The following is a 26,726-nucleotide window of genomic DNA, read 5'->3' on the forward strand; positions in this document are numbered from 1 at the left end:
AAACAACTAAAATGAAAATAAACAATGAACATGTTAGAACATGTAAACCATATGCTTTCTAGCTCATAAAACAACATATTATAATTTCCTGATTGGTTATATTATTATTTCCAAAATGCATTTGAGAAAAGAATGAATTATAAATATCACATATTAGATCTATTAATAAAGCACGTAAAATAAGAAATGAGAAAATAATGTCGGTAGTCTATTTCGGGAAATGACTGAATATATAAGTTCAATACAATGTACATTAGTTCGATCGAACATCCATATGAGCTGAATATTTTTCCTGAAAAGAAACTGCCAAAACACGTTTACTTGTACAGCAATCCAAAGTCTACTATTGTAACACTCACCCAGTTTTGGCAAAATTCGTCCAGTACGTCATGACAGCCTCGCTAAGCATCTTCTCTGCGCTGGTGTAAGTGGAGGGAAAGGGAGACAATCCATCAACAATAGGAGCACCAAAAACATATGGCAGTTCATCACCATGGATACCATGTACATCCTGCGAATTCTCTGATTGGGTAGAGTACGTAAATGCATATAAATAAGTGTCGGCTGTTTCTGCATGTTTCTGGGCTGTTTCCATCAGAGGTGCAACATACTGCCCGTCACTTAGCAAATCCATGATGTTGTTTCTCTTGGAAATTTTATCTGATATCCGGTTCCAGTCTGTGTAATGGTGATCAAGAATCTCGAATATTTTCTGTCTGTGGTATCGGAAAACATTTTGTACGTACGTTCTGATTATTTGCGTTTTCCGAAATTCAGATATTCCCTTTTTGATCTCCTGTTGTTTTAGGTAGGAGTACGCTTCGTTCTTGGTAATGCCAAACATCACCTTGGCCGAAGCAAACTTCATCTTCTTCTCATTAATCATCTCCATTACCTTCTTTGGAAGCACCGACCATCCATCGACGGATGGCGCAAAACAAGAATAATACTTCGGTGCCTTGGGAACTGCATTTACAAGCTCTTCGTACGTACGTTCCCTGAGACATCTGATGAGCTTTTGGGAATCACTTATGAACCGGCTACAATTGACATTGATGGCAAGTTTTTGAGTACACCAAACAGGGTCGTAGGACACGGCCCAGGTGCTCAGTGCAGAACCACTTTGAATGATGGCTCTTTGGAAGAACGGACCACGACCTTCTGCAAACAGAAATAGTGAAGATAGACTGATAGTTCCATGGGTTGATGTGAAGGTACATATAAATATCCAGTGTTGGAATACGGCTAATCTGAACACGTTAGTGACAGAGTTTTAACATTCGATCTGTGAAAGAAAATGTTTAATGTGGGGACATGTGCATCACTTTAACGTTGTTATTGGACAAACATCGGTCAAAGGATATGTCAATTTGAGATCATAACCCATTACATATTACAACATGGTGTGAGCTGTACCATCATGTACGTCTAAAATCTTGTACTCGTTCTAAAGAGACGTCAGCGTGAAATCGTAACCGAATTCGATGTCCATATTACAAATGTTAGCCGTACCAATATTTACACGCTTACAGATGTGTAAATTAAATAATTTATTATGTTAGTGTTCCTTATATTACACACAGAGTGTGTCTGTATGTTTGCAGAGTGTGTCTGTATATTTGCAAAGCAATAACAAGATGCAGACTCTTCTGCTCTGGATTTAATAATGATCAATGTATTATTGATACAAAGGAAAGGAAAGGAAAACAACCGAACACAATGTGTGTATTGTACATTATTATCAAGACCAGCTCGCTTCAAAACATGGGGTGCTTCAGATACATTTACTTTGCTTCTGGCTGCTTCACAGCTTTTGTATGTCTGTACTACTTTTGGTTTAGAGCTAGTACTTGTTGCTGCTAAAGGATTATATAGCAGAAGCTTTGGCAACACTCCTGTTTTACTTATTAAAAACCCTGGCAAACGGTTTTAGCGAGGAACATATCAAAACGTTACTATTGTCGCACTCCCCCTGTTTTGGTGTCAGTAGTCCATCAGTTTAAGCCTAAGGTCTCATTGCTCGATACAATACGACATCATGAGATTAGATACAAAAATGAATTTGTAGATCACGGTATAACAATGCATATATTGCCATGTGATATCGCCCGTCTGTGCCAAAGCCAACACGGACGTGTCTTGAAGGAAAGGTGCAGCTCAGCACCTGCGAAATACAATAACGAGATTTTTTCGAGAATAATGGCCACGTATTAAACCAGGATTGACGTAAATCCATTGGTATAATGGCGTTCTTTTCCTCAATGTGTGAAATGACAAACAGGCCAGACGTTTGAAAGTGACACACAAATAGATGAGATGCTGAAAATGTTCATTTACTTCGAAAGGAAACGGGCTAAGGGTGGTGGTAAACACTGGAGCCATGGCATTGTCCAGGATGTAGGCGAGAGGATGTCAGGAAGTTGGTTCTACCAAATATAAACTGTGTATTTAACTTGGTTTCTGATGGATCATAATGTAATAATACTCACATAACATGACATTACAAAGTGGATGATGTATTCATCAAGACATTAACTGCCAAAATATGCCATGTTATATAAACTGAGATATCAGTTAAAACTCACAAACACGCTGTTGTTTGATCCTTAAGGCGGATAATAATTATCTGCAGAGTATCATGTCTCCGAGTTCCAATTATAACTTCACCCAGATACACACTGATCATACGTAAAGGAAAACAGATCACGACAACCCCCTTTAGCCAAATACCTTTATGTAGACAGGATCAGTGTCCAGACGCACATGTATCAATGTTTTATCCATCCAGATCTGAATACGATGGCGTTCAGCACATATATCCTTCGCTTACAACGTTAATGGTTTGCACGTATATTGTTCGATTCAATTGTGGGGAATGTTTTGTGTCAGTGCAGGGGTTACGCATTGGCATTTTCAGGGAAGTAAGTACAGACATTGCAATTGAGTGTTTGTTAACAGATGTAGGGTTGATTATAGCTTGGCTTGGAATTTGATGGACTGTCGATGTGGAAAAAAGGTATAAATGTTGTCAATCGGACGCTTACAACTAAACAGGATTAACATCTTTTTCAGAATCATTATGCAAGTATCTACCTCATGCTATTGATTGGGAGTTCATATCATGTAATCGAATCTTCATATAGATCAGACCCGTGAAGGTCCCGGGGTAGAATAGGCCTTCAGCAACCCATGCTTGCCATAAAAGGTGACTATGCTTGTCGTAAGAGGTGACTAACGGGATCGGGTGGTCAGACTAGCTGACTTGATTGACACATGTCATCGGTTCCCCATTGCGCAGATCGATGCTCATGTTGTTGATCACTGGATTGTCTGGTCCAGACTCGATTATTTACAGACCGTCGCCATATAGCTGGAATATTGCTAAGTGCGGCATAAAACTAAACTCACTCACTCACTCACTCATATAGATCAAATTGTTACCTACACCCACTTATGATAATACAATGTGATTAAAAACAGATATTTCTATTTTTTTCGTATGTATGTATACATAGGGTAATTAACACGTGTAAGAACATACACTCTTCCTACTTCAAATACTGGTTCGTACGTGCGTGCGTGTGCGTGTGTGTTCGTGCGCTTGTGTGTGAAGTATCAGGTTAATTAGAGTTCGTTCCTTTTATTCAAAACCTAATTATTGTAACTTGATTCACGAAATCCCGTGATGGTAAGAGATGAATTAGAGAATTATTTCAATTTCCAAGATTCACTGTATTTGATCTCACATTAATTCCAGTTATGAACGTAATGTCCGTGTTTCTCAGTGTTGCTGATGTTCTAGCAGTGACCGGTATGACTCTGGGGGATTCTAGCAACATTAAACCTGACCACTTAGAAATGAAAATTGTTACAAGACTCGCTAGCTCATTGAAAACGGAAGGCAAGCGCGACTCGCCCAGAGTGACGTATTGCTTTGTGAAAGTCTGCTGCATCTCGGATGGACGTGTCACAGAAGTCAGGGATCCGAAACAAATTATGGGAGACTGGAGTCTATGAATACCGACGGCTTGTCATCATCCATTACTCTCATTACTTCTTCAACTGGGAAGGCCACGCACACGGCTAATATAGGAGGACTTCAATAAATGAACTATGTTGTCTCGTTTGGATTGATATAGATTGAACATGGCTGAAACGCATAGCTTTTGTCTCACTGTCCTAGGTCACGGATTGTCAATGGATCAGGTGCTTTTAGCAAATACAAAATGATATCATGCTAATCAAATTTTAAAAATGATTTTTGGGCATCGCGTCGGTATTATATATGAATCTTTATAATGATCTTTGCTTTGATGTGTACATGAAATTATTATATTTTACTATATTTTGTCTTGCGTTTGTTTGAGGCACGCAGCAACATTCCAGGAATATAATTCGCGTCTTCACCACGCAATCCAGTGGTGGACGTCATGAGTATCGATTTACCTAACTGGGTTATGATGACATCCATCAACCAGTCAGCCAGCATGTCCACCCGATTCCGGTAATCGCCTTCAACGGCAAGCACGACTTTATACAGATCAATTCTAATCCGGATCTTCACGGGGAGCGTAATACATAAACCGCTTATGTTAGGAACATTGCGATTTTTAAATGTCATGAGCGTTTCACTTTTCACTGTGTAACATCGATGAATGGTTTCATAGAACGAAACCATAATGATGCTTGATATGTTTACAATTTCGATTGGCAGCTGATAATGGTATTAATGTCACAACCGGAGTCATTATGCTCTCGTATCTAGAGTTATTGCGTATCCGCAGGCAAGTTACTATGATACTGATATGAGGTTACACATTAGCCTTAGGCAGATGAGCGGCGGTGAGGTTGTTAAAAAGCATCGCTCGTCATGCCGGAGACACGGTGTCCCTTGTAAATGATATCACTAAACGCGACATTACTCATTCACACACTCACTCACTTACACCAACCCACGTGCCCATCTATACACACTCACTCTCTCACTCACTCAACAAACAACCCACCTACTCACTCACTCACCCTCCCACTAACTAACTCACTAACGAACTGGCATGGTTAAAGAAACAGTTTTTTAAAAATTTAGATTAACCCTCAGTTTCTGAATGTATAACTATTTTGACAGAAACAAATATTTCCATTTATATTGACAAAAAAACCCAAAAAAACAAAAAAAAACAAACAAACAAAAACAAAAAAAAAAGTTTATTAGGTGTGAATTCCTGAACCTGAGGAAATCTCGGCTTGTTTCATCGGGGGAATTGGTATTAGAGAAGGCCTGGGCGGTAAAGGAAAATAATGTGATTTAGAAACTATTTCTATGTGTGAGCACAAATTAAAGAACCATTACATTCAGAACCCGACAAACCAAATCCCACCTGACGCAAATGGCGAGAGCATCAGCAGGTTGACAAGAGCGGCCCCATGGCCGTGACCAAACAGTGTCACCCGTTGCGGATCACCAGTAAAACTGGCGATGTTTTCTCTAAGCCAGTGCAAAGCCTGAGTGATATCCAGGAGAGCGTAGTTCCCCATGGCAGCCTGGTTCCCCGTCGTCAAGAAACCTGAAACATTAAAGTTTGACATTTGTATGACAAATAGTGCTGGTGTCTTGCTAAACGCCGCGCCCATCAACATTGCAGCTACACCAAGTAAACAATCGTCAATCCAGTGATTAACGTCATGAACATCTGTTAACGGTGTTGCGATTACATGTGTCAAACAGGTCAGCGAGGCCGTTAGTCCCATGTACTGAAGTTAGTTCTGTCAGCGTCCAACATGCACACTTTTCTAACTAAATATAATATGCAATCTTGCACCGCTGTTGCGAATGTTAAGAAGTCGAACCTACGGTTGTCTAGAAATGAAAGCTTGGCCCATGTGTATTCCGTATTTTATGGCCTGGGTTTGAATCCCCACATGGGTACAATGTGTGAGGCCCATTTCTAGTCTACCCCGTCGTGACATTGCCGGAATATTCCTAAAAACGGCGTAAAACACTTCTCACTACTCCGTGTTTTATAATCATTTTACGGATGTGTCGAATATTTGATAACAGGACATATTTGCGCAGGTTCTTTCAAATTCGACACAACGGTGTTTCAATGTCATTCTGTGTTCAGCTTGTCACGTACACCAAATGCAGTGAGACATGTCATGAGGGACACATCAGAACTAGATATTTATTAAGAATGAATTTAATAGGACCGTGTCACATTAGTCTGAATATGTGTGAATCTATCGCACTGTGATATCATATAAATCAACAGCTTGAAGATGATCTTCAAGCCTTGGAGCTTTAAACATTCAACGACTCGTGCTCATATATATAATATGAAATATAACTGGGCAAAACTTTCTCAACCCTGAGACCTTTTACTTCCTGGAACGGGTATCCTATTTAAAACATGGCGGATCTACAAAGCATCGTCTTGAAGCGTGGCTAGCAAGCAAATATCAGTAAGAATCGTCGGAATATAAAGAATGCCACTTTGTGTACAGAATCCGAATATTATATTTTAAAGGCGATTGTAATCTGGAATTCCGCGCCGCGGGTTGACATTAAAGCAACATTTAATGTGACCAAAAGACTATGGATACCGCCAATGATTAAAACCTGGAGTAAAAAGACGTACAAACTGATTGGTCTACTGACATATCGTGGTTACAGTATTAATTAGTCTACTGACATATAAACTGTAGCCTGGCGTCAGAAAGAATGTTCAGCTCATAAACAACACACAATAATATTTACTTCTGTTACGAGATTTCATTGAGCGAACAACTTATGAAAGACTGCACAAGGAGCTCTTAAGAACGCTACTTCATTGTATATTGTCCAGAAGGTGAATACTGTTTCATACTGTTATGAGTTGTTTGTTGGGTTTTTATAATATATTACGTTTATAATTTAATGCCGCGCGAAGCAACTTGACAGCTACAAGACGGTGGTCTCTATACACTCATCTCTGGAACAGACAGTCCGGAAAGCAACCATGCAGACAGTATATGATGACATGCATCTTATTTTCAACCAAATCATCGATTCGGTGGTTCCATCCTACAACAAACAAAGGTTCCTGAAAACCCAGTCTTCATAATACCGATATATAAGACTTGATTACGATAATCTCATACAGTACAAACTAGACAAGGACGCTGAGCGGTAAGGTTGTCTTTTGGTTAAGCGTTCGCACGTCCCTCTGAAGACTCAAGTTCGATTTCCCAAAAGGGTAATATTTGTGAAGACCATAGTGTGCCTCACAGTGATATTGCTGGAATTTGGCTACAAGCGGCGCAAAACTAAACTCACCTACTCATAAAGACGCTGTTTTACACAGGACATACTCCTGTGTAAAGGAAGCACAAAACTGAATGTTATGAACCTACTACCTAAAACCAGTAACTCTATATGGACAGTAATGTTTACTGCAAAGCCAAGCAAAACGTTGCAATCAGACGTATACGTTATTTAGCACGTAATTAATGTCAGAGGTTTTACTTCTTACCTAATTAGTGTTTACTTTCACAGTTTGTCACGTTAAGTCTATAAAACCGTTTATGAAAGTTCTTCCTTGGTATTGTGCCAAGACGAGAACATTAACTCGGGCCGGCCTATAGATAATGACGATGTCATATATACTCATCAAGGCTACGCTAACGGAGCTATGCGTTTTCGTGTTATCAATAAGGAGTCGCATATAACATTAACTCGGGCCAGCCTATAGATAATGACGATGGCATATATACTCATCAAGGCTACGCTAACGGAGCTATGTGTTTTCGTGTTATCAATAAGGAGTCGCATATAACATTAAATCGGGCCGACCTATAGATAATGACGATGTCATATATACTCATCAAGGCTACGCTAACGGAGCTATGTGTTTTCGTGTTATCAATAAGGAGTCGCATATAACAAACAATCGGCAATACAGAAACACATCTGTGGACTAAAACGTATTCTCTGACATGAACATAGTTGACCAAAACAAAAATGTTCGTAGATAATAACCATTAAATATAAAATAAAAAGTAGCCAGCGACTTTAAAAATCTAGACTTACATTACAACCCAAACGCATAGATACTGACCTTGAAACAAACTTAGCCAAGAAAGTCCATGGAGGTCTAGAATATGGGGCAAAATCTGGACTCATTTCATTTTACATTTTTGTTTTCTCTATTTTGTATTCTATTTATTTCAGAATGTTCGTACACACCTCGAAATATGCATACCCAATCCCAGAGACTTTCAGCATGTACACTTATGACATATTCTAGACTCTCACGGTCTGGATATATTTGTTTTGTTCCAAGGTCTGTATGCCATACTATGCAACAGGGAGTTATTTCAGGATTTCTGTAATACAGATAATTATCTGTAATAACTACATTTTTTGGCTCAGTTGAATGTCAAATATAGGCTTTCTCTAATTACAATTCAACCCCTAAACCCTTATCGGACATATCAAATTACATGCAAGACCGTGGTGATGGTGATAAGATTTAACCGCTTCCCAGGCATTACGCAAGTTCATTGTACACGGTTCAATTACACCCTGTTTGTCTTCACTGTTTCTAGTTTCTGCCCGATGTGAGTAATAAACAAAAAAAAAAGACTGCGAAATATCTGCTGCTTCATCAAAAGAACTCGTCAAGATGTAGCTGCAACGCTGCCGATGTGACGTTAAATATTAACACACTCACTCATCAAAAGAAACAAATGCTTGCGAAATACTAGTTTCTTCCATTACAGAAAAGAACGTCACCACGAGTAATTCGACTTTTGATATCACTCAGTGCCTCCATACTTCAAATGTGCGAAGTTCCTTTCAAGCCCTGCCAATGCACATACTCCAGGGTCAGACATTCAACACAAAGTATCGGAAACGTACTTTAGAGTCTTCCCTCAGAGGTACTGCTATCACTTCTACCTTTCCCCAATAAAACTCGAACCTACACGAGTTTCGGAATCTATGAATAAAATTGCATCTGCAGGTCTAAGAGCCTTCGGCTGTGGACTTTGGTCCGCACTGCTCGTTTGGCCTTTTCGTTTCTTGACTTGGAACTTGCAAACGGTCCTGGGCACGTGCTCAATTGTTTGGCAACATCTTTCCAACCTATCTTTAATACTATTCTCCTTCTTATAACGACGTCTTCGCCCCGAGGGAAGAGGTTTTATATTCGTCGAGTTCTATCGATAGTTTTCTGGCCTGGACCTTTGTTCCCGAGGCGGAATTATGAAGATATTCTTGGCAATTGTCTCCTGAAGACGCCTGGTCTCAGCTCGGTTGCAAAGAAAGCACATGGATAATTCTGAACGGATATTTTTCTACCGCTCGAATTCACGAATTGCTCACAACGCTAAACTTTATCAATTATGACCGACTGCGCCAAAGGCCTCTCATAGAAATTGGCTAACCCAGCCTATTTGAACTGTAATCGTATTTCCTCTTGGTTCTGACATTGGCTATTATTCCCAGTAAATCATTATAACCATTTACGTAAACATTATTTCGGCATATTGTACAAACACTGTTCCAGCTATGCTGGTGAAATTACCTAAGTGGCATGCCAAGATCAAATCACTCTCGCGCAAGAGCAAAACAGGAAGGGCTTTAGGCACAAAACGCATATGATAAATTCATTCGCATTTCAGGATGAAAAGCAGAGCTTAATTCAACGAGCTGATTAGCGCTTCAGGCAAGGCTCTTTATGTGAATCATTTGTTAAAACATCATTCGTGCTGTGCAGCATGTTTTTGTTGATAAAATGCAGTTGTTATTTATTCTGCAATGGCATTCCGGATATACACCATTGAATGTTCTTGAGTGAATTAAATATCATGTAAATAGCTTCCAAAATATGTTCTTGGACACCAATTAATAATTTGACACTGGAAGCCTGCTTATCATCTCTTCATTAAATTCAGAATGCGTTTTATTATTTTTAAATGAATTTCTAGATCCCGTCCCAACCTTCTAGTACAAGGTTCACCCAAATCTAAGTTGGCAAGCCATGAGATAACTGGATCACTGTAAGAAATGGCGTTAGATGAACCCACAATCCCAGTCTCAACGCAAATTGTTGGTTACAATAGATCCACATAATGACTTTACAGTCATCTAAAGTAACCATTAGGTATTCAAAGGGATACCTCTCACCAGTAAATGGAAGGTCGATTGTTCGACCAAGAAGCAAACCCACATAAGTCATGGACCTTTAAGAAAAAGCATTTTCACTTAAACAAGATTACTACTTTAGGACGACTTGATATCGCAGTGGGAGCATTTGTAATGGTCTCATAATTGAAAATTAATAGATGAATGCTGATGAACTTGTGAAAATGCTGTAAGCGATATAATATATGTAGAACCGCAGCTACTGTGCTGTTTGTGATGTGACAGAGAGAGAGGTCAAAGCTTTTCATTCACATGTTACCGAAGTCGTTGTTACTACAGCATTATATGACGTTATAATCTGTTTCCGGGTTACGAACACATACCGGGATCAGAAAAAAGGAACAGACTTTATTGCACACAAATTTATGTTCCTGATCCATAACATGCACAATCCCAAAGCAGAATACTCTATTCCAAATAATCTTTCTCTACTGCTGCAATTACCTAAGGATAATAAATATTATCCGGTGGTTTCAGACAAGACAATAAATATGAAGATAAACATTGTGTAGTGAAAATCACCTAATTCAACAATCGCATTATGTCAAGATAAAAAATCAAGATAACAAAATAATTTACCAAGAACTCCGAGTCTGTAATTGAGGGTGACGACTATGACGTCACCATAACTTGATAAAACACTTCCGTCATACGCATTTCCTGTTCCAGTTTCATATGACTCTCCGTGGACGAACACCATCACTGGCATGGGATCAGTGTCGTTCCATTCTGAAAGATACAGGTGCTCAATAAATACGTACGTTTTGCTTGTACAATTGGATCATATTCAACAAAATATATTGAACAGCAAAAGAAACGCAAGTTTCGAAAAAATAAAATCTCGAAAAACGATAGTGTGCGTTCGTGTTTATGTCTTTCATGTAAAAAAAAGATCATTCCGTTTCTTTTGCTGATCAGAATGATGATCAACTTGAAAAAGGTTGTTCATGTAGAAATAGCAAGGCAAGGGGGTCGTCATGTTGACTTAACCAGTGAAGAACCAATGTTTCAGTGAAGTAATGTGCCCGAAACAAGCATTAATATAGATTGTATTAATACAAATAGACCTCCAAGGGACGACTAGTTGCCAGATGGTACAACCATTCGCCCCTTACACTATCGGGCGATTAGGATACTCGAGCATACTGTTCAGGGCATGTGAAGCCAATTAATGAGGTCCATTACTGTCAAAATACTTAAAGAAAGGAAGATCAAAATGATAACTTGGGGCGATAACGCATACTGCTTGGGGTTAAAGTCTCAAAGTGAATCACTATAACACCTTCCTTATAAGAAAAGTCACTTTCCACACCCTGTTTTCGTGATGAATTTTCACGCAGATCTGAAGCCACGTGGGTTGGCAGTTCCATGCAAATGCTACGTCCTCTGTGTCTGTCAAAATCTCACATTTCTTAATACATTACGATTTAAATGTCAAAAGATGCAATAAATGAAGGTTCGTGTCATGTATCTGAAACTAGCGTGCTTACTACTGTTTGGTATTTCTGTTAAAATGAAACGTATAACATGAAAAGATATGATTAGATTCAATATGCTATGAATAATATCTAGCTATGATGACGCGAAATTGATTCATCACTATAATCAACGTCTGCAAAAGAAACAATCAACACAAAGGTTACCGTGATACATATTGTGTTAACAGAGACATTTGGCCAACACGCTGTTTATTAAAAATGAAACTGAGTAATAACATACGCCTGAGTGAATTTATGATGGAATCAAAGAGGTACTTCTACAGAGGAATCAATTCTCGTAATTCAGTAGAATGACATTGCAACTATTCAACTTTGTCTAAATGAAATCACTATCATAACTCACGGTGAAATCGACAGGGGATATTAGTTTACCCAAATCTTCTTTTCGAAGTGATTGAACAGCTTTTACATTTGAACAATATCTGACCATAAGCTAAGGTGCGTGTTGTGTTCTTTTGTTTAATTTGCGTATTCAGAATTGAAAATGTTATGAATCTGATACATGTATTGTTCATTACACTAAACTTCTAAACTAAACTTTTCGTGTAGTAAAGTTACTGAGTTCAAGTCTTACCTCGCATCGGCATTGTTGTAGCCGTAGCGACGAGGTCTGTGTAGAGAGGCATGCGTTAAAATGCGAGAACATATTACGTTGTTGCAGTTCATGACGGTCTTCAATGACGCGTTTGCAGTTCAGTGTAATCACTCGTGTCAGTGCGCTTGATTAAACATTCAACGGATTCAGCAGTTTATAATATTTTAAACGATGCTTTGAAACTTTCTGTAAGAGGGATTCGGGCATGCTTCATATATTGTCGATTAACTTGTGATTGTTGTTACTAGTGTCTTGCCATTGTAAGCCATTGTTAATTCTGATGACGTTTAAAGATGCTTGGTAATGAAACCATGAAATGTTTGACCATGAAAAATATCTACGAGATCTCGACTCGTTCTATCAAGCACGATATGCCGAAGCCCCTTGCTGTCAAAATTAGACATACCGCTTCAGTAGGGGAATGAGAACAAGTCATATAACAATTGGAAGAATTGAATTCGTTGCAGTCAGGAGCCCTAATGTCATCAGTTCTTTTTCACAGTAACCGCGACACCGTTCCAACAACACAAAAGCGGGGAACTTAGCGCATTCCGGGTCAGGATAAACAACCTGTGTCCATCAGTTGTCACCGCCTCGTGCGTTAGAACGTCACAGTCACGCAACGCAGAGATTTAGGTTTTCTGAATCAGTAAGCCATGTCTCGATATGCTATTTGTTTAAACGCTCTTCTCTGCCTTGAAATCATGAAATCAATACGCATACTTCGCTGAAAGCAGTATCTTTAAAATTAATGTAACATTTATTGAATATTGTATGGGTGTAATCATACTGAAATATGACTTTTTTCCTTTCCTTGACAATGAAACACTGACAATTAATTCATAAACGTCTTGTGAAGATGCAATTGTCGATTTTCTGTCTTTTCAAGCATTGCTCCAATCCACGTCAACGATGATCTTAAACATTTTTCTTGATAAAAGAATGTCCATACACGTCAAGATTCGATTTGTTGCTCGCTTTAAAAAAAACCCCAAATGAACCTTCCTGAAAAACGATCATGGAAATGCGCATCATTTTGTTAAATTATATGTGAATTCTTTTTTTATGAAAAATATTCATATTCGAATACATTTACGTAATCAGCTGTCCAGTGATCAGTGATCATGGATCAATACCCTTACGTCAATACAACACAAGCATCTAACATGAAGCTATGAACGAGTAAGACACTTATCAATGCTAGCATTTCAGTTTTGACAACCTCGTAATAAACCTCTCAGTGATCGGCTACTTTCACTCTAAACATAGCTTTCTATTTTATGCTATGATTGCTTCATATTAATTTCTCAAAAAGAGTGAGAGGCAAGTAATACGACGTATATTATACGCTGATGAAATCTGACACGTATAATAATAAGTCTCCTTGCTCAATTTCACTCAGAGGTTCCGCGTTTGAACTTAATCGAGTAAAGTTAGTGATATAAGTGTAGCGCTGTTGCTTACTGACGTGCTGTAATGGTATTTTTTGCGTCGTCTAAAGGTCAAGCTCATATTCATTGTGGCTACAGGAAAGGGCATGGATGCAGTGTTAACTACGTGGAAAAGCTTACATTTTGAAATGTTAATGTCAATAACGTGTTAAGTTATACTTTAAATGTAATAGTATTTAAATGTAATAGTATTTTCAATGGTACTGTCGCTCCAACACAGAAACGAAAACCTCAGAAAACTGAGTCAAAATCAGATATAATGTTAATTGAAGCACGGCGTTTTAGGTTGTAGGTGTGATCACGTCGGTTACATTATAATGTAATCATAATAATCATGTATCTGTTGTGGGAATTTGGCGTTTACCTACAAACATTGCCTTCAATTTTCACGTACGTCAGAACCAATCTTGACATTGTAGAATGAACAAAACAGAAAGCACTTTACTTGTTCTGTTGAAATGCCAGGGATATGGAGGGGAATCTATTTAGCCCCTCCTTCATGAGGTACGTTTTTAACCATATATTTAGACACTTCACGACCATTAATCATATACCTTGCCCCAGGTGAGATGTTGCCTACTGGTTAATGCGTTCATTCGTCACCTCAAAAACCCGGGTTTGATTCTCCATACGGCTTCAATGCCTGAAGCAGGTTTCTGGCACCGCCCTGTCGTGTAAGTTAGTAAAACCATACTCACTGAGTTGTCATAATGTCGAAATTGGTATGATGAAAGAACATTATTGCATGAATGTATTTCTGGACGTGTTGTTGAATGTACGACTCTCAAAAATGGTGTTTCTTATTGCCCTGAAGTGACCACGACATGAAAATACTGGACAGCGTGGATTGGGGCTAACAAAATATGAAACATCGAAGACTGGACATAGTATATAAGTTTAGCACCCTCCCTATATATAGGAGACGTGACCCCACTGTATGCTCCTGGCGATGGGCATCTTTGTATAATTACATACTTACTTCATCATACCCTAATGTCATAATATTGGGTAACATCTAGTATTGAACAGAAAAAGGTTCGTGTCGCTCTTGCTAACTTGATGTATGGATCCATCACCAGCATTTGAAAACACTCGGATTCTTTCAATGCATGACCTGTCCACAAATTACATTGTGAGAAAGGTTATATGTAAACACCACTATACTAACTAGTTTAAGGACACATAATAGAGCTAAAGTATAAATATATTCATACAATCAGATTAGCAGACAATAATGGAGTGAACGTGTTGTCTCGATAGGCTAAGTAGTTTTGTTGCAGATGTGAGCACATCTATACACCTAATAAAGATACTTCTTGTTCGCGTAGTCAATATAATAGAGAGTTTTTACACTTCGTCTGAGACCCACTCTCACAAATTATATCATAAGCATCAGAGGGGGTATTGCACTATCGGGCTGATGAATGAGACTGAGCTTGTCAAGAATAGACGGGGTTTCACAACGTCGGTAAAGCATTCTCAACCATCACGGTTTTGACGCATTCACGTCTGAGTTACACCATCCGTCGACGAGATCTCGCACGTTAAGTAGGTCACATGCGAGACCGCAAGTTTCGTCGGTCAGCTGTTTACCAGAAAAGTAAATATTTCCTCTGATCGATGTAAACACTCGAAGACGAACATAACATCATAAATAGCAGCAAGTATGACATTTCAATCTGCAGCAATGATGAAATACAGGGCAATCCCTTGGCCGAAGTTTCGACATTGATTATCTTAAGTCTCGCGGAGTCTCGCACCATCTCACCGAGGGCAAACGTTAAGTAAAGCTCCCTACAGCAACCAAACATCCCTGCTTAAAGAAGAGCCTGCCTGATCCGATCACAGACAAGATTAAATCGTGAGATGCGCTATTTTTTCTCCTTCACTTCTTGCATCAAAATCTACTTTAAGAATCGATACACCGTGTTAAGGAATCTCCTACGTGAGAAATAAATGTTGAGAAGGTCAAATAAAGAGCAATTAATAAATTAGATACCAGTCATCCGTAAGCCTGAAAGATAAAGATGAAATATGTCTGTTCAATTCCTTTTCTAGGACCAGTTCGAAGCACGTTTATCGTTGTATCAACTACTTTTGGACCACTTAATCATATTATTGATGGTGGACGCCCAAACCTTGAGCAAGTGCTCAAGCAAGAAGCAGTATTCAATGTCCTCTATTGGACGCTGGACAAAATTCTCACATCTCACTCCAAACAGTCGTAAAAGCCCCGTTCAAAGATATTGACTTTTTCAATGTAGCTTCTAGGCACAGAGAACTCCGGGATCGCGTCAAGCGCAAAATCATGGCACTGCCCATTAACCACAGAAAATCAGAACGAGGGGAATCTATGAGTGAAAATCTCAACTCGACGCTTGACTGAGTGACTGTCAGATGTTATCTCAAAAGCCATAGTGTTTTGTATAGCAAAGTGAATATTGATTGAAATATTTTGCAGTTCACAACTGGAAGAGCATATCTCATAAACCTCAATATAGTTAAGTCGCCACAGACAGCCAAACTCCACAGCTCGGACCATACAAGGATTTTTAGATGTGCCCAAATCGATACTATGGAGATGATAAACGGAAAAAATGCGGGACATTTCCTGCAAAGATTACTTTATTTTTGGACGCTTGCCCATACTGTCCCAAGTTCCAAGATTGTTTTCTCCCAGCAGACTAAATAACATGAATCCACACTGAATGATCAGACTATATGCTGTTAAAATAGACTTCTAATTCCCGAGCGACCGACACTATAAGCCTTGATACGTTTGTGGATGGCGTTCGATGCTTCAAGGGATACCCGTTTTGCCAAAAGAAATCTTCGTCCGATCTTTTTGGTAGCCTTCATTTGCAAGGATCCATTTCTTTTCGCAACATAAGAAATATGTGACATACTTGCTCAAAATAACATTATCTTGAACAATGCTTCTATAAAACTTTACCCGAAACTGCCAATGAATGATCAAGCGATAGTGAGAGAGGTGAACACCTATATACCTCGTTGTTGGAAGTAGAAGAGCTCCTTGGAGAGTGTAAGTATGGATACCGGTTTCATGAAACAGTCAAAGAAGTGATCAAGTAGGACATACGCTTCAGCAAATAAAGTACATTACATCACGCGTTGCAAGCAGAGTATGTGTTTTCACAAGCTTTCATTAATTACTGTATTTCTGTTTATAGTGGGTGTACCACGCATGTAGGAATAATACAGCAATATCATGCCTGTTGACATCGGAAACTGGTTTCGGTATCGAACTCGGTTCTTCGGTATGACGAGCGACCGCTTTAACCATTGGGCTACCCAACCACCGTTTCACTATACCGAAGGCGTGTAACAATGCGGTCAGGTGGTTGATTGCCAGTAGAAGTGGTTACAGATCACTGGAATATATATTCCTGAATGAGTTAATTCAATGTCAGAACGTACTGTGAAGGAATGTGCTTGTGCGTGTAGTTTTACGCCGCAGTTAACAATATTCCAGTTATATGGTGGCGGTCTGTAAATACTTGAGTCTGGATCTCACAATCCAGTGAATAACATGATGGGCATCGATTACGCAGAAAGGATACGATGACATGCGTCAGTCAAATCAGTGATCCTGACCATCCGATCCCGTTAGTCGACTCCTACGACAAGCTTGTGCGACTGAAGAACTCGTAGATTCACAGGTAGGTACTAAGTGAACCCATGAGATAATCATATTCTTACAAGAAAACATGATGTGCATCCTCAGCTGACATTTACCTTACGTCTTGAGAATAATAGGTTCTTAACTCAATATGGAGAAGGTTTATAGTTCACACATACATCACACGATAAACAACCACATGAAGACAGAGTGTGCGACTGTTAAAGGACCTATAGGATTCCACAACATTGTCAATTACGGCTAATTGAAGGCAATTGGGGTCTACTCTCCCATAACGATAGTTCCACTAGGTCATATTGCAGCTTCTTTCTGCTTTAACTCTGTCCATTCCCTTCAAATCGATGATAATATTTCACCAGGCGTTCCCTCGACGTCATGGGGATGGACTTCCCAGTTTGTTTGTTGCAGCGTTGATAAACTGATTCAGTAAATGACAAAGACAATCTTTTACCTCCACAGCAGCAAGGGACGGTTCATCATCTTGCTTCGAGGAAGCAAAAAAACCAAATTGATGGGATTAGAGTGGAGGAAGTTTGCTATTGGGCCAGACAACAGCGAGGCACGGACCGTAATATTTAAATGTTTGATTCATTGATTTCAAGGCTTTGTGTTAGAATGGAACAGGGCAGAGGCTCACAAGGAGCATTTACTTAAAAGGTGAAATTACACTAAAACCTTGAGTTGTCACGTGTTAATCCACAGCATTGAAAAATTGTCTTTATAGTATTTTGGATTAAGGAGAAAACTAGTCCTTTAACTTTGGTTCACATTTTAGTGTCTCAGTGTAAAAACATGTTGAAAGGTCTCTGCTGGCATTTCCTATTTGGCTAATGACAAATTAAAGTCTGTGGAAAACTGGATGATTAAGTATCGTCTTAAATACGCCTCAGTGATGATGACATTGTTTGAGCTGGCCTTTTCTTGCTTGCATGTACAATTCTTATTAAACTCAAAAATATAATGAGCTTGATGTCAAACGGTTTCCATTAACCATGATTAACTTGGTGACCTGGAAGAAAATATATCACTTGGAATATAGCTGAGTGTGGAGAACTTTTCAAAGTTGGTTCTGTCCAATCTGCGTATCACTTCCCACTAACTAGTACGATGCCTCTACCAAAACAGCATACCCTGCAGTGCAGTATATCAACTAATACGTCCCCAGAATAACCCCGAGTTCTGCAGCACAATATATCCTGTAATACAAAGACACAAGCAATACAATGCGTTCAGCAGTGCAACATAGCCGGTAATACAACGTTTCTAGCAGTACAATGTGGCCAGCAGTAAAACATCCCCAGTAATGCTTCTCTAGAAATACAATGCGCGCTGAAATACAACGTATACAATAATACGCCCCCAGCAATGCAAAGTGTCCTGCAGTACAACATATCCAGTAATGCGTCTCCAGCAATACAACATTCCCTGCAGTAAAACGTATCAAGAAATACAACATCTCCTGCAATACCACCTGCTCTATAGTACATATCCAATTATGCAACGTTTCCAGCAATAAAACCTGTCCTGCAGTATAACATGTCCAGTCATATAACGTCTGAAGCAATAGAACGTGCCCTCCAGTATAACACAACGTCCCTGTCAATGCTATTTGACCTGAAATACAAGGTATCCAGTAGTACAACATAGTTCCTTCACAACCACGTAGTGTGTAATACAAAATATCCAGTAATATAACCTAGCCACCAGCAATACAGCATGTCCAGTAATACAACGAACTCTCAGATACATAACAACAATGGACACAGCAAAGTCAAGGTCGTGTAACCGATTACTGTTCAATTGACTTCAACCACCATGGCCAAAGCAAACAAATTCTTGCTTCCTCGCCTATCCTCGTAGAACAAGGTTAATTTAAAGCAAAGTGAAAGGAAATTGGTTAAAATCTTATAACTAATTCATTGGCCTCGAACAAAACCCCACGAGAAGGCCTTTTGGACATATTATCTGCCTATCAATGTCTCATACGATAGGGGATCATACGATAACCACAAAATCGATCACCAACACTCCAAATGGATATTGGTCGATATGTCATCCCTTGCTGAAACCGCCTTCAAGCATTTGGCAGCATATTTCACTTAAGGGATTTCAGATTCAACGCAGAAATTTCAATCAAAGATGTATAGAACACAGAAGCAGGACGAGGCATTATAAAAACACCAGTTAGGGGAAATAGATAAACGAGAAACAGAAATGTAATCTCTCCGTGATTAATCGTTTTCTAAGAAATATGAAATAAATTACGTGAGCAATTGCAAAGTATCTGACTGGAAACAACACGCTGCTCTCTCATTGCAAAGTGAAGTGCCAATCCATCTAAGAGTTTTCTAGTACATTATCGGAATACCAATTAGAAGGTTATGCGATAATGTATGTGGAGACATCAATGTTCATTAACGTCTTCACGATAACAACTGCGCTGTCCCCCATACATACTGCTTGCATCCGTTTGTCTAAGATGGCCTTATATCGATCAAGACAGACATCTTGTTGGGTTGACAGAAACAAACGAGTATTACCAAGGTAGCTCTCAACTCTTACTTTCATGCAGTGGTAAATATTGGCCTCGTCTGAAAAAAACACTCAATAAGTGTTGCCCTTCTGAGCAATATTGACACAACACCTGACCTCTTTTGCTCTTCTTTTTTTCAAAATAGAGATTGAACAGTTTCTGTTCTTTTAGTTTTCCTTTTTATGCTGTCTGACGGATGTAATCGGGTTTGTTTCAAAGGAAATACTTTGCAGGACAAGAAGCATTCGAAAAATGTTGAAAAAACATCTATAATTTTGTTGACCCCTGCAATCGTTGTTCCGTCGTGTCAGCTTGGCCTTAAACTTTAATTCCAACACACTTTACTTTCGACCTCCATAACTGAATTTCCAGCGCTTTGTATGGAGTAAGTCAACAATATTACAAGACATAGTTTGAACATGCTTTGTACTTTTATTTATTTATTTATTTATTTATTTATTTATTTATTTATTTATTTATTTATTTATTTATTATTCAATTATTTATTTATTTATTTATTCTTTTTTTTGGGGGGGGGGGGACAGCGCTAGAGGGGTCGGAGTTGGGACTTTTGGGAGCTCTCCGGCTTAAATGGGCACTGACACGATTGGTTATCCTTATCCTTATGTTACCCTCTGACTTGTCACCTTTTGTGTAGCACCACAGGCAGCCATATTTCTTCTATATGGCGACATTCTATTGATAATCGACTCTGGACTAGACAAACAGGTGATCAACAGCATGGGCACTGATCTACACACCTCCGTTATGATACAATATTGTCAACATATGTCAACCATGTCGGCCAGTTCGACCACCCGATCCCATTAGTCGCCTCTCAACACAAGCATGGATCCCGTTCCAAACTGGATCTTCACGAGATATTGCATTGAATGTGCACTGGTGTTTAGTGTAAGAGATCTTCAAATCGTCAGTCGTTTAACTTAACAAGGTAGTGCATGTTTCGTTACTGTACATCCAATCCCGACTTCAGGATTTCTGGATGAAGACTCATTTTCCATCTCTTTAATTGAAGATTTGAAGGTTTTTATGATATTTCTCAAACGAAAGAGGTCTTAGTGTGGAGGATTTATTGTTCGATCCACAAAGACCTGCACTTAAATTGGGATGTGGCTGTGAATTGCAGAAAGAAGTGACCTGAACTGGGTTTTAAAGTCTCGTTCACTGTTATCGCTCCATTACAGCGCTGTTGCTGCAAAATATATTAACGTACAAGATGCAGTTATCGCTCATTCCAAACCTAGAAAATAGCATATTAGAATCAGATCACTATATTATACTCGCTACTTTCAACGGCGTTCTGTATATTTAGAACTGTCTTGAATTTAGGTTGGAGAAGTTTGAGGATGTTAAAACCAATGTACCACTTGCTGTAGCACAAGGGACTTAGTGTTGTGTTCAGTGTTGTGCTAGCATAAGACGCGTCACCCCTACCTAACACCCGTCACCAATACCTCACACCCGTCACCACTGTCTGACACCCGTCTCCACTACCTCAACATTCACCACCAACTCAACCGTCACCACTACCTCAACAATCACCACCAACTCAACCGTCACCACTACCTCAACAAACACCGCCAACTCAAACGTCACCACTACCTTAACAGTCACCACCAACTCAACCGTCACCACTACCTCAACAACCACCACCAACTCAACCGTCATCACTACCACAACAGGCACCAACTCAACCGTCACCACTACCTCAACAATCACCACCAACTCTACCGTCACCACTACCACAACAATCACCACCAACTCAAACGTCACCACTACCTCAACAATCACCACCAACTCTACCGTCACCACTACCACAACAATCACCACCAACTCAACCGGTATCATAACTCAACCGTCACCACTACCTTAACAATCACCACTACCTCAAGTGTCGTATGGATGACACTGTTATTGGCTTCATAAACGTATTTTCTGAGTCAAAGCGCTTGTTAAAATTATTTCATACTATCACGAAACTCCGATAGGGCCATGTCTCCCACTGACTCCTCTCCCACAAAAGCCCACGACTTAACAGATTGTGGGAGTTTCGCGTTAAACTCCTGCTGTGAAAGTGCTCTTGTCGGGTTTGAATTATACTAACGCATAACGAAGGTTATCATACGATAACCCTACAGATTGATGATCTGATGTAATTCACTACACATTATAGCTAGTTAGATAGATACCAAGTGTGCATGTATCAGGAAGCATCACTTCACAGACATTATTACAACTGAGATCAATGCGACTATAACATGTAACCAGCGTTTTGGAAACATGATACGGATGGTTATATACATAATTACAAAAAGCTGAGATTATATTCAGATGCTTGAGTCAAAAGGACTTCCTTACCGGAAGATGTATATGGTCTTGAAACCACAAATCAAATCGAATTCTCAAATATAGCCAGTCACAAAGTACATCATTAAGGGCTAAGACGGCTCATTTGATTTTCGCCGACAATTATTGCAATTTGTTGTGGAGCTCATCTCACGCATTTATCAACCCCGTGCTTTAATGGGAAGTCGAAAACATGACATTTCGTGCAATAAATGCCAATTATTAAGAAACAGGGGATGATTTGGAGGTGCAAAAACTTTAAAATAACAATAAAATGTACCGAAGACACTCATTAACGGCCTCCTATTAAAGACAAACATGTCCCTTTAACAAAAGTGAACTACAGGCACTGATAAGAGCTGCAAATCATGCTAGATCCACACTAAAAGGATTGAGCGTATGTTAATGATTAAGATATTTTGTAGTAAAGATGAAAAACACGTGTGGTTCTAAGGAAGGCATTATATTCGACGGTAGTAATTTTAATCGTATTCCATGTGCATATTCCAGAGGCTTGGCATAAAAATTCGAAGATTTTGATGTGGTCAGGTGTTTTCTGTTAGTCATCCAGGAAGTAGGCGTCTGTGAGGGCGTAACAATACCCTTGTTAAATCGTTATTTATGTTGAAAATATCTCCCCTTGCAATTAGTTGTGATATATACATTACACTTCAATGAGTTTGATATGAGTAAGGTTTTAATTGATAGCATGTGCCACCAATGACGGTGATGTATTGCGGAAGCTTAGCGGGACTTCAAGATGCAACAGTTCGAGATTTTGAATATGATAACGCTAAATATGATAACGCCCTTGGCATTATTGCCGTTTTAAGTATGTAAACTTTGCTTGTTGTAAGCTATTGACAAATATTACTGTTGAATGTTTATGATATACTCAAGTTATACATTTCAAAATAAAATCTCCCCAGCTGCAGAATCACAAGAGAAACAAAACCAAGAATGTTTCGTGGCACATCTTGATCGAATTCTTGAATTATAAATCCATATGTAAATCAAACTATGCCGCTGTTGAGTAGTGCTTCTAGTTTTAACTAAACGCAATATACAGTACCCGTGCTTGCCATAAAAGGCGACTATGCTTGTCGTAAGGGGCGACTGGTCAGATGGTCACATTGACACATGTCATTGGTTCCCAACTGCGTTGTTCGATGATCATGCTGTTGATCACTGGATTGTCTAGTTCAGACTCGATATTTACAGACCGCAGCCATATAGCTAAAATATTGCGGCGTAAACTAAACTCACTGACTCCCTCATTAGTGTGCTTATCCATGCGGTGCTTGAGATAATATGACAATGAATTACTGGGTTGTTGTAGTTTTAAAGATAAATACTGTTGACGAAATAATAATAACGTATGTTCTACGCCAGTTGACAGGGTTCCAGGACATCCTGCTTCCGCTTTCAGTAATATAAGGCTCTTGGAACGCTTTCTTGATCTATTACGATGACGTGTGTCCACCTAATGGTCAAACCGTTGTCTGGCCGATCTGACTGTTTGAATCAATTATGAATCCATGCAGGTAACTTACAAGCCCATTCTTCACTCAACTCCTCACCACGGGTCAATTCATTCTAGACAGGTGTTAACTTTTTCATTGGGAGTAAACTGTTGTTTCGTGTTTTTTCCCTTAATTTTCCAAGGGCATATATCATATTGATATTATTATGTGAGCACGCGATGTTATGGTTACTAATGTTGTTCCTCTGAAATCGCAAGCCATAGGACAGAGCGTCATTACAAACAGTGTAATCATGTTCTCCACGCTCGGCCGGATCACATTTCACACTTTCTTCATCAGTTTGGTAAACGTCGGTAAGGCATTAAGAAATGTCCGAATAATTACTAATTTGCAACTAACGTTGTGAATGAAGTATTCTGTGCTTGTCATTTCCTGAACCGCCACGTCGTGTTATTCAGTCTCCAGTTGTTGCAATGATGGTGTTCCATTCGTCACATCAAAATCACTCTCAAATTAGACATGAAACTGCTTCAGTAGAGTGCTAGGCAATTGCAAGCAGTGCTTTCTTCGACACCTTTCGTTGTATAAAACTCTAAATCTGATGATCACTCATATCATATTCCTCCTCAACCACTCGCAATGTCATGCTCTCAAGTGGTCATTCTGAGTAAAATGGACGAGAGAACCTACCGACGATGCCTGTGTTAGAGGCATCGACATGTTTATCTGTGATCAGACTGCTCATCTGTCAAAGTGTCCATTTATATGGCACATTAATCTAACCATATGACAAGCCACGTAGACCGTCTAGTACTGGAGCCGCAGTCTAACCATATTGAACCAGCGCGGTCTGATGGAAACACCGCTTTAAGGACACGTCTAGATGAGTGTGCACCAATGTCTGATTACAGTCTGCAAGGAAATCAGATAATCAAAATAAACATACCATCATACGTTAAAAGCTGCACCCTGGGTCTCGTCATCATCTTATCATTTGCCTGAAGATTCAATAGATTGCTTAATATGGTGTGTGGTGCTGAATACTGACATAGTACTGGCTTCACCTGCTAAACACATGGTAAAGTTCATTAACTCCACAATTAACACTTCGTGTCTTAGTGATCAGTTTACTTATGTCGTAAGAGACGACTAACGGGATCGGGTGGTCAGGCTCTCGTTGACTTGGTTGACACATGTCATCGGTTCCCAAATGTGCAGATTGATGCTCATGTTGTTGTTCACTGGATATGGTCCAGACTGGATTATTTACAGACCGCCACCATATAGCTGGAATATTGGTGAGTGTGGCGTAAAACAAAAATCACTCACTCACTAATTATGTTGATATCTTCACCCTTGTCGGAACCGTGGTGATCTGGGTTAGAATTGAGAGCAATCAAATCGTGTACAGGGAGTAACTTATGGCATCGAAGTGTTGATATGTCTTCTAAATTGTGTAGTTTTGTTGCACACCAGCTCCCTAGACCTGGAATATTGCTGAGTGTGGGGTTATAGAACAACTCAACAAATCTTATAGTCAGTTATAGAGGTACTTCCCAATATGCACCCAAGTGGCCATTCTTACAAACATAACCGGAATGTAATATCTTAAAAATCTGAAATACATCTGTAACTAGTTTCCTATAGATTGTCCCATTGACGTGCAAACTATGATCACACTTGGTACAACACCTTTCAGCGTGTAGAAGTTCCGTGTCTTCTTCACACGAAATAACTACTTCGGAAATAATGTGGGCTAAAAGCTAATTCTTATTCAAATGCATACTCTCTAATAGCATTGCGTTGGAAACTGCCATCAGAAATGAGGGACTGTCGAGTGCTGATGGAGACCATCATGAAGGCCTCAGACGCCTGAATGTGTTGAAGTAATGTTGCAGTCTTGCTGAAAGAATTAATAGATGCAAACGCTGTAACACCATGGCTCCAACAACATCGAACATTTACATAAGTGTGTTTGGAAGGGTAAAACAAGATTTCAGCAGCTTCATGATCAGACTTTATCGAATTTGCATAGCAATGTGGTTCTGGATTTAGGATAAACTTCTACATTTCTGTCCACCTCCTTACTGTTCTGTGTCTTGAGGATACAGAGGCGATCATTCATCGACTCAATGTTTTATATTACCGTCTGAACGTACTTGTAATCTACAGTATGAGTAGCCATGAAATTTACCAGCGAAGTGTATTTGACTTCCTTATTTGACTTCCCTAATAGAAACGACTATAACACCATAACGAAAGTACGTTCCGGCAAGATGTACACGCATTGATACAGATATTGGAACAAAGTACCAACAGGTCAGCCATAATATCTTGCCTTACTTAGATGCATGTCTGGTACTCCATTATGGACTGGTGATGAAACGCTAAGCAATACTCACTCACTCGGTGTACTGCACCGTATTTGTGGACAAGACATTTTGAACAGGGGTTGTGCACGTATGCTTGGTGTTGGTGTCTGGTAGCATCTTTTAACACCATAGAATCACAGACACCAGCAGTGTTTTGTAATGGGAATACATGTCCCCTGGGACATATACCTTGTGTTCATTTCCAAGAACGTCTCAGCTTTGGACGTTGTAAAATGACATCTGTCCTGTTTGTATTGATTTATCAAAATCGACTTACCCTATTTTGTCTTATTGACACTACAAAACGATACTAACAGTTAATCACCCTTTACCTGGATAGCAGTACTGGCAGGAGCAACAAAGCAACGGTACAAGATATGGATGCTTGTGAGTGTTGTCGTATGTCAAACCGTCATGGATGTTTGGGCGTGTTTATCAACATCCTCTGTTACGCTTGAAATCAATTATCGGAACTGAAGAGTCTGCTTAGCATATAAAATGTCTGATGTCTCCAAGATAGTGACCATATGTGTTAGACGGCAGTTAAATGCATTTATCCTGTGCAATGTTTGGAATCGACT

At 39.4% G+C, this 26,726-nt stretch overlaps 1 protein-coding gene across 2 annotated transcripts in view; it reads right to left on the reverse strand.

Moving 5' to 3' along the window:
• The window catches only part of LOC137282446 (neuroligin-4, X-linked-like), a 132,211-nt gene that overhangs the window by 26,811 nt on the left and 78,674 nt on the right, over positions 1–26,726 (reverse strand). For both annotated transcript variants that reach the window (XM_067814196.1, XM_067814195.1), the window contains exons 2-4: positions 10,763–10,912; positions 5,379–5,564; positions 360–1,161 (exon numbers count right to left, since the gene is read on the reverse strand). In XM_067814196.1, the coding sequence (XP_067670297.1) occupies positions 360–1,161; positions 5,379–5,564; positions 10,763–10,912 (1,138 nt within the window). The remainder of the gene's footprint in view (positions 1–359; positions 1,162–5,378; positions 5,565–10,762; positions 10,913–26,726) is intronic.

Source organism: Haliotis asinina, chromosome 4 (assembly GCF_037392515.1).
Source record: "Haliotis asinina isolate JCU_RB_2024 chromosome 4, JCU_Hal_asi_v2, whole genome shotgun sequence".
NCBI lineage: Eukaryota > Metazoa > Mollusca > Gastropoda > Lepetellida > Haliotidae > Haliotis > Haliotis asinina.